The sequence below is a fragment of the Lathyrus oleraceus genome, chromosome 6, assembly GCF_024323335.1.
Source record: "Lathyrus oleraceus cultivar Zhongwan6 chromosome 6, CAAS_Psat_ZW6_1.0, whole genome shotgun sequence".
Lineage (NCBI taxonomy): Eukaryota > Viridiplantae > Streptophyta > Magnoliopsida > Fabales > Fabaceae > Lathyrus > Lathyrus oleraceus.
The window spans coordinates 171,906,464-171,915,787 of NC_066584.1; the positions used below are offsets into that span (position 1 = coordinate 171,906,464).

The 9,324-nt window shown below is 41.9% G+C and overlaps 1 protein-coding gene and 1 long non-coding RNA gene across 3 annotated transcripts; one reads left to right on the top strand and one right to left on the bottom strand.

The window, feature by feature from the left end:
* Window positions 1–630: 630 nt before the first annotated feature.
* LOC127091876 (uncharacterized) lies at window positions 631–1,948 on the bottom strand. Its single transcript, XR_007792023.1, has 3 exons — window positions 1,519–1,948; window positions 1,131–1,404; window positions 631–1,051 (listed from the first exon to the last, which is right to left on the bottom strand). It is a non-coding gene; the product is annotated as an uncharacterized LOC127091876 (long non-coding RNA).
* On the top strand, window positions 1,780–9,324 carry LOC127091875 (uncharacterized). 2 transcript variants are annotated; one of them, XM_051030598.1, is made up of 3 exons: window positions 1,780–1,916; window positions 3,325–3,389; window positions 5,813–9,324. In XM_051030598.1, the coding sequence occupies exon 3, from the start codon at window positions 5,884–5,886 to the stop codon at window positions 7,147–7,149; it is 1,266 nt and encodes a 421-aa protein (XP_050886555.1). In that variant the 5' UTR covers window positions 1,780–1,916; window positions 3,325–3,389; window positions 5,813–5,883; the 3' UTR covers window positions 7,150–9,324. The 2 variants fall into 2 exon arrangements, with proteins under 2 accessions (XP_050886555.1, XP_050886556.1); XM_051030599.1 differs by lacking the exons at window positions 1,780–1,916; window positions 3,325–3,389 and adding an exon at window positions 2,671–3,324.

The following is a 9,324-nucleotide window of genomic DNA, read 5'->3' on the forward strand; positions in this document are numbered from 1 at the left end:
AAGTGTTGAAGGCTCAAAGTCCACAGTGCATGACCAAGTCATCTGAGGTCCATAAAAGTCAATTGTAAGTCAACTGAGGGCTAGGAGGTGGAGAGATGGTTTGAGACGCTTCCTTCATGTCCCAAAGAAGGTCATTTGTCATTACAAATACTTATCTTGAAGAATTTGAGGTTAGAAATCATTTCGTTCTTTTCTCGAATTAATCTTGGAAATTCAAGTTGAGTTGGATGATCCTAGTTGATTACTGAAAAGTTGATTTGGTTGTGGAAATTTAATCGTGGTTGCATTGAGCCCATTCATTTCTTTTTGTTAAGCCCATAATTTTAGCCCATTAACCATTTTCCAAATTGATCCATTTTCTAAACATTCATTCAATATCCACATCTGTCCATATTTCATCTTGATAGACCATTTTCAAAAGTCCATTAACCATTTTCCAAATAATTCCATTTCATTATCCAAATCATAATCCATAATCCATTTAGTTTGATTTTAACACAATCCAATTTAACCATGATCCATTTTAATATCCATTTAAAAAACCACTTAACCTTTTTTTTTATCCAATTTAGTTTATCCAGTTTTTGAAAACCAATTATCAATATCCCATTATCTATGTTAATATCCAAATCACGTTACCCACTTTTCTAATCCATTTCATATTCAAATAATAATCAATGTTGCATATCCAATTTATAATCTCCGAGACCAATGCCATGTATGAAAATGAGAAGGCCATGGGAAGTACTGCTACATGACAATAGCAGCATAACAGACAAAACACCAGCATACCAAAGTAGATTGGCATCAGTACTTGACCAAATTCCAAATGCAAAAAAGGCAACCAAGTAGTAAAACGGGGCTGCAACATAGAAGAGAAAATCAAAACGGTATGAATAGTGAACGAAGGCTACGATACAGCCTGAGCCAAGAAGTAAAATGCAGCTCAGCAAAACAAGCGGTGCTGCAATTCCAAGAACTCAAGCCACAAGCGAGCCAAGCCGGTAAACCGCAAGCAAAACGCAGCTAATACACAAGCCAATACAAAAACCTGCATAATTTCACAGAAAAAATGACCAATCCAATAACAGAATTTTCTTCATAACAAACTTCGAACCTCACTCTCATACCTATATAAATCAATCTTCAACCGCTTCCAGCTTCTCCTTCTTCAACCTCCATTCATCAACCACCTTCACAAAACTCCCTCCTCCATCACCTAATCTTCTACAACCAAAACCTTCAACCACAGTAACCGTAACCGTTTTTCAATTCACAATCACCTTCATCAAAAACTCTCTTCCAATTCTTCAACCAAAACCTTCAACCACCGTAACCGTAACCGTTTTTCAATTCACAATCACCTTCATCAAACCTCCATTTCCAATTCACAACAAACTCCGCCTTCACATCACAACGGTATAATTCAAAAAAGAGAAGAAGCAAGAGCAAGCAACAACGCGCAGAACAAAGGAAAAGTTCGAGGAAAAGAAGAAATCGAATTGAGGAAATCGGTACCTGTTCGTGACGAAAGTCCGATTCGTTGCCAGGAGTGTTAGAAGAAGAAGATATACTTGTTAGAATCCAGACACCTGTCCTCAATCGAGCTTCAATCCAGCGATCCTTTCTTTCGATTTCGCATTCATTTTCGTGCGTTTGCAGGCTAATCAAATCGAACGGTCGAGATTGATTTCGCGACGCTGATTATCTGAGTTTTGTTTTGATCCGTCGTTGAAGAAGATGAACTCATGAGATGAAGGACGGATCGCAACACACCGCCAAGCTCTGAGTCGAAGTCGCGTTTGCCTGTCACCTTCGTGTGCGTAAGGTTGAATTTCAACGCTTGCATCCGGTTTGGACCAAAGAAGAAGCGGATCTTTCCCGGATTGCACCTCCTATCAGGCCTGCACCCCCGGGTCAGTACAAGGCCCATTTTTTTGTTAATGGTGTGTTAATTACATGTTAACTAGTTTTTAGGAATAATGTCCAGTTTCATAGAATTAGGTAGTTTTAATTAGAAGCATTATAATATTTTTAAGTTAGATTAAGATTTTAGAAAAAAAAACTTTTAGCAGTAATTAGGATGATTAGTTTAATTTGATATTAGGATTAGTTTAGGTAATTAGAAATTTTAGGATGATTAGTATGTTAATTAGGAATTCTAGGAATTTTGGAAATCGATTAGTTTAGGAAATTAGGTTTATTAGAAATAGTAGGTTAATTAGATTTAGATAGGTTTTTTTGGAAATATTAACTTTGATTAAAATTTGGATTAAATGATACGTCAATTAGTGAAATAGACTTTTAGAAATATTAGAATTAATTGATATTAGCTTAATTTTGAAATTCTAGATAATTAGGATTCTTAGTTTAGTTAGAAATATTAGTTTAGGAATTAGAATTACATAGAATTCTTAGGAATATTAATTGGATGAATTTTAGAATTTAGATTTAATTGGATCTTTTAGGTATAATTAGATTTCAATTTAATTTTAGAGAATAGTATTAATTTTAGAATATCATTAGGTTGATTGGAGATTGATTCTAGTTAATTGCTTTTAGATAGTAATTTTAGAATGGTAGAATTTAATTAGAACATTATGTTAATTAGGTCTTAATCAAGATTTGATGTTAGAATATTATGAGAAATTAATTAGGTGATTAAAAATACCTTTAGAAATATTAGAAGTACATAATTTTAGGATTAGAATATATTAGCATAATTATTAGAATTTTTTAATTTAGAATTAGGATTAAAAAAAAGATAATGTTAGAATTCTAGAGTTTAATTAGGAGTATTAAATTTAGATTAATCTAGGATTTAGAATAATTAGAATCACTTAGATTTTAGAAACGACTTTAATTAGGATTTCATAATAGAAATTTACTATTAACCATAACTGTGAAATGACGATTCTACCCCTAGGCTTAGAAATAATTCAATCTTGCATGCTCCCTTAATTTTAGGACATGTTATTACTTGATCAAATGAGCTTCATGTGGAGTATTAGCTTCTGTTTTGATTTTTTTTCTCACTTTTGACTCTAGGCTTTGACCTAGTGGTTTGTTGCTTACATTTGAGTTGTGGATTTCAGGTTCAAAGGCACATTGCCATGATTGGAGTGGCTCATTCATTTGAGTTGATTATTTGATTGATGTTGGCTAATATTGAGTTGTTTTGTAGGCTTTGAGAACAAGTTGCCTAATGGCTTGTGCTTTGCTCATTGTGGCCTAATCCTTTGTCTGTCTGTGTACTATTGCCTGATGACTGTTGTCTGTTTGATTGTCTGAACTGTGAACTGATTGGTTTAGATTTTTCAACAGGTACCTAAGTTGCTTTGAGTTCTTTCGAACTTGATTTTGCTTTGCTTGGTTGCTTAACCACTGAGGTATAATTTCCCTGACTTCATGTAGTCTGGAAGACCTGTCCTGTTATGTGGGCAGGCACCTGTCGGAAGCCCTCCTTAAGAGGCAATGCTTGTGAATGTTTACTTTTGTGCCAAGCAGGTAAAGACCTCTTTAGAGGCAATTGGCAGATAAAAGGGATGTGCAATCCATCCCCTGCTATTCAGTTGTGTCATTCACTTTGCTCACACACCATGTGTTGATGCACTTTGAATCAAAACCCAAGATCCAGTTGTGTCAGTCATGTGGAGAAGAGTTCCTACATTCTGAACTCCCACACCTTTTATTTGAGTCAAGCTCTCCCAGGCCAGGGATAAGAGCTATGAGGTCTTACCCTCATCTCCCACTTCATCTGCTTCACCCTAACTCTCAATGTTAGGGTTAAGAGCTAACCACACCCGATTCCAGTTGGCTTGTGTTTCACAGCCTAACCTTGTATGAGCCCAATTGTGTGCATATAGTATGTGTGCTTGCTTTGTGTGCTTGTATGTATTTGCCTGTGCTGTTTAGGATAGCTTGCTCCCTATGCAAGTTAGATAGAAACCTTAACATAGGGATGGTATGCATGATAACTTCTAGGCTCGAGTCGTAGTCTCCCTAATAGTTTGTGTCTCCCTTTGTATCTGGTTAGGCTAGTCCTTTTTCCCTGTTAAGGGGAACTACGTCGCCCTGATCCTCATACCAGATGAGGTACGTAGGCAGGAGATGAGTTGATCTCTCCGGGCGCCCTTTTTCTTTTGCAACCCTTTGTGTGTTTGGAGTCTGACGTAAGTCCAGCGATTGGCAGTTGGTTTCCTGTGTGTTTGTTGGTTCGGAGTCTGATGTAAGTCCAGCGATTGGCATTCGGTTTCCATGTTTGCCTGTTTGTGTGGAGTCTGACGTAAGTCCAGCGATTGGTAGTCGGTTTCCTGTGTGGTTTTGTTTGGCGTGCGTTAGCCGAGCTACGAGTGCTCTGATTCTTTCTCTGGTTAGAGAAGATACGTATGCATAGGATACGACATCCTAGCGAGCACGTTTCCCCCTGTCCCGAACTACGTCAACTCTGATGTCTGTGCCTGACAGACTACGTAGGCCCAGGATGCGATATCCTGCCGAGTCCCGTTTCTTTTGTCTCTTTGTGTTTCCTTCCAGCCTTGTGTGCAGTTTGTGATCAGTTTTTAGCAACCTTATCCTTTCTTTTGTGCGTGGATCCCGTCGAGTACGACGGATGCGTAGGGGTGCTAATACCTTCCCTTCGCATAACCGACTCCCGATCCCATCCCCCTCTGGTCGCGAGACCATGTCTTTTCCAGGTTTACTTCGAGCGTTTCCTTTCCCTCTTTTGGGATAAATAACGCACGGTGGTGGCTCTGTTGTTTCGTTTTCCCGCCGGTTTTTCGCGTAACGCGACAGCTGGCGACTCTGCTGGGGACCGAACCAGTGGTTGACCTCTTGCTGGTCCATCTTCCCTAAGCGAGTCAGTCCTAGCGCTCTATAGGATAGGGTTTGGTTGCTTTTGCTGCTTTATTTATTGCATTTATGATTATGTTGTGATTGTTTATGTTTGCATTTATGTTTGCATGCATCATATCTTCATTATGCTGGTTGTGTGTCTGTCTCTCTGTGGGGTGGGAGTTACAAGAGGTAAAAGGCCCAATACCCAGGCTATGAGTGAACTCTATGACACCTAGGAATAGAGTGATTCATGGGAAGCGGGTGGTATTGCGCCACTTAGCGGAACATGATATCACAAGCAGTTCAGACTCTGATGGGGTATTGTCGGTACATACATCGGGTGTGTACAGGATGATATTCTTGAAAGGGTTGTTTATCCTACGTTTCTCTTGACCTTACCCTGGCCTAGATGACACCCGTGAGTGGGGAGGGAATGAATCATTACAGGTACCGTTGGTGACTCTTGATCTAATGGTGACTATGGTTCAATTGGACTTATGGATATCTATCTCTGACGCCGGAGTTCTGTCCGTGATATCTATCAGCGGGTTCCGTTTATTTCGGATCCCCGGGTTGAATTTGAAGATACTTGTTCAGAGGATCTGATTGTCATCCGTTCAGTGGATTTCCTCGATGATGGTGATATATTCCTCGGGCCCTCAGATGATTGTAATCAGTTTAGAGACCGGTCCAGTACAGTTGATCCTCAGATGACTTGGAAGATGGCACAGTGACCTGCCTGCATGCATTTTGCATCATTCCCATTTCGCATTCATCTGCATTCAACCCATGTCTATCCGTACTCAGGGTCCATTTTTTTGATTAAGATTCTGGTCGAGAGACATCCGGATGTCAGAATGTTGTTGATGAAATATTATCCGTCTCAATGAAGCTAGAATCAAAGGACAGAATATTCCTAGTACGGATAGACATTGCATGCGTGAGTCATATTAACCTGTTTTTTGTTTTGTAGGTGTCAGTATCTAACCGGTGCGCATAGCTCTTCCGTTCAGACAGCCTGCCAAACTCAACAAACTCAGACTGATGGATCCGTCTAACGTCGACATTCTCGAATTGAAAGAGATGATGAGGGAGTTGTTCAAAGTCGTGCAAGGGCTCGCCTTGGGGCAGAAAGAAATTGCTGGGAGGTTGGATAGGATTGAAAGTTGGATGATAAAGGAGAAAGTTCAGGGAAAGGCTCCGTCATTCGTAGTAAAGAAGCCCTCAGGCAGTGGTCAGCTCAAGAAGGAGGTTGAGTCAAGTGGTGTGTCGGCAAAAAAAAAACGCGGTCAGGATCGTTACCACCCTTATGCTGCCACTGTAACCACTCCTGTTGGTAATCCACCTGCACCACAGCAACAACCACCACCTCAACAAAAGGCACCGAAAGCTAAGAGCCAAGTGAAGAAGGGGACGGATCGTCAGTTTGATAAGCCACCCGTGACTTATACCCTTCTGTTCAAGAGGTTGAGGGATCTTGGGTTAGTTCGACCGAGGATATTGGTACCTGTAGAGTTGCATCGGAGGCCTGCAAACTACGATGAGAATGCCAAGTGCGAGTTCCATTCTGGGGCACCCGGACATAACATTGAGGGTTGTAGAGCTTTTAAGCATGCCGTCCAGAACATGGTGGATTCTAAGGCCATCAGTTTGGCGCCAACACTGAATGTTAACGCTAACCCCGTGCCAATGCATGGTCCTGTAGAGGTGAAGGTGATGTCAAAGGACAAAAGAGGAATAGAGGTGACTAAGGGGGATCAGTTAAAAACTCCAATGTCTATGGTCCCAAAACATCTGATGAAGAGTGGAGCATCCCCTAGTGTTGATAACTGTTGTGCGGCCGTCACTACAAATGAGTATGTAATGAGGGGGGAAACGATTCAGGGAATGATTGAAGTAGGAATGGACGGTGGAAAATTCGAGACGCCGAGTCAGGCAGCTGAAACCGTCGAGGTGGAGAACGCCGTTGTTGCTGAGGAAGAGAAGAAGCTGTCCATTTCTTCTTACAAACAGGCCATGGAAGTGGTGAAGAACGGAGAAGCTCTAGGCTGGGGGAAGATCATAGACATTATGGTGAAAGCGGATATGTTCGGGGTTGGCTATCAGCCAGATCAAGAGTCATCTAGACAAAACAGAGGACGTCGTCCACCGTTCACATTCGTCAGTGCTGGAATGCTGAATCCAGGTCATGCCTATGCAGTGGGTGAAGAGATTGACAGCGACAGCGAGCTTGACTCGTGGATAAAATCGTGCGTACCAGGGAATTGGAAGGCCTCAAGGATCATCACTGTCACTCATCATGAAGAGTAGTATTTCTGTTTTTCAATTCTGTTTGCATGAAAGCCATACGTTTTGCCTGAAACGTAATGGTCCATTGTAAGGGCCATCTCAGGTGCTTCATTGTGCAACATTTTGCATCATTAATAAATGGATGTTTTTGTAATTAAAAGCGGTGTTCCCTGTTTTTCATTTATTTTTGCAGTTTAAAAATAAAAATAAAAATGGCAATGTTTTTTCATTCTCTTACCTTTTGATATGTCTTGTTCCGACCTCAAAAGTGACTATCCTCCTGATCTCATTGATAACAATTCGGTTACACCTCTGTATGATTTCGACAGTCCGATCTATCATGCCGAAGAATAAGGCGAAGAAGATTGTGATCTGCTGGAATTAGCCAGGTCGTTAAGACAAGAGGAGAAGGTGATTCAACCGCACGAGGAGCGATTCAAGGTTGTTAATCCAGGCACCGCCGAGGTCAGAAAGGAAGTGAAAATTGGGGCCGCTTCAGAGGCGAGTCGAGAGCAGATTGGTAGCCCTGTTGAAAGAGCATGTGGATACCTTCGCCTGGTCGTGTCAGGATATGCCAGGGTCGGATACTAATGTCGTTGTGCACAAGCTACCATGGAGAGAAGACTGTCCTCTAGAGAAGCAGAACGTCGGTGCCACGTATCAGAGTGACTTTGTTTCATGATATGATTCATCGTGGAATCAAATGCTATGTTGATGACATGATGGCAAAGTCCCAAACAGAAAAGGGGCATCTGGTGGATCTGGCCAAGTTGTTTGATCGGATCGAGACAACTCAGACTGAGGTTGAGTCTGAATCAGTGCACTCGTGAAATGTTGTCCGGAAAACTGCTGAGGCATATTGTGAGCGGATAGGAGGAATCGAGGTTGATCCCGTTAAAAAAAAAAAAGGAAAAGAAAAAAGAAAGAAAAGAAAAAGAAGAAAAAATAGAAAGAAAAGCAAAAGGAAAAAACAATACCAGAAATGCCTGAACCGAAAAAAGAGATCAAACGGTCAGGTGGATAGTGATTGTCAAGGGGCATTGAAAGATAAAAGAATAAGTTGCAGGAACCTCTGATTCCGATGCCTCTTGTGGAAGGAACAATTGTTAATCTGGCACTTGACAGCCCTCGAAGGGTCTATGAGGTGTATTGGGTCAGCATGACGAGTCTGGTCGAAAAGAGCATGTAATTTACCTAAGCAAAAAGTTTACCGACTGTAAAACAATACATTCACTGCTCGAGAAAACTTGTTGTACTTTGGCATAGGCTGCTCGCCGACTGAGACAGTATATGCTGGTTCATACCACTTTGTGGATTTCCAAGATGGATCCGATCAAGTATGCGTTTGAGAAGTCAGCATGGACCGGACGGGTTGCGAGAGGGCAAATGATGTTGACTGAATACGATATTCAGTATACCTCTCAGAAAGCAATCGAGGGGAGGGTATTGTCCGATTACCTCGCCCCGCAACCCATTGAGGATTATCAACCGAGGAAGTTTGAGTTCTCTGATAAGGACATCTCGAGGTGCTCAAATCGAAAGATTGTGAGGAACCGATCCCGGAGGAAGGGCCTGACCCTGAATCCGAACGGATTCTGATGTCTGATGGGGGGAGGTTAATATGGATGAGTTAGCGCTGCTTTGGTTACGCCAAAGGGATCCCACGTTCCCTTCGTTTCCCGGTTAGCATTTGATTGCACCAACAATGGTGGCTGAGTACGAAGCTTGTATCCTGGGTATCGAACCTCGGTACGTGCATCTACTGGGGCAACGCCTTCTGCGCAGGTATATGAGACGGAATCGGTGCTACCATTTGAGGTCCTGAGTGGAAAAGGTTGAGTGGATAAGGACTCGGTATGACGCGTTGAGCCTGACTGAGGAAAAGAGGCTGGCGGTTACTTGTCATGGGGCGGTTGTACCCAGTGAATGAAGCGTGTTGTTGACCGAAAAGTGCGACCTCGTGCGTACCACGTGGGAGAGCTGGTATTGAAAAGATCCTTCCTCCTCAAGGCGTTCGTGGGGCAAGTGGATATACAGTTATGAATCCCAGTCGTGGTCAAAAAGGTTTTCTCTGACAGAGTCTTGCTGTCGACGACCACGGATGACGAAGATTTTCCATCCCTTGTGAATGCGGACGCAGTTAAAAAATACTTCGTAAAAGAGACCCGCTGGACGAAAAGAACAAAAGAGTCCAGG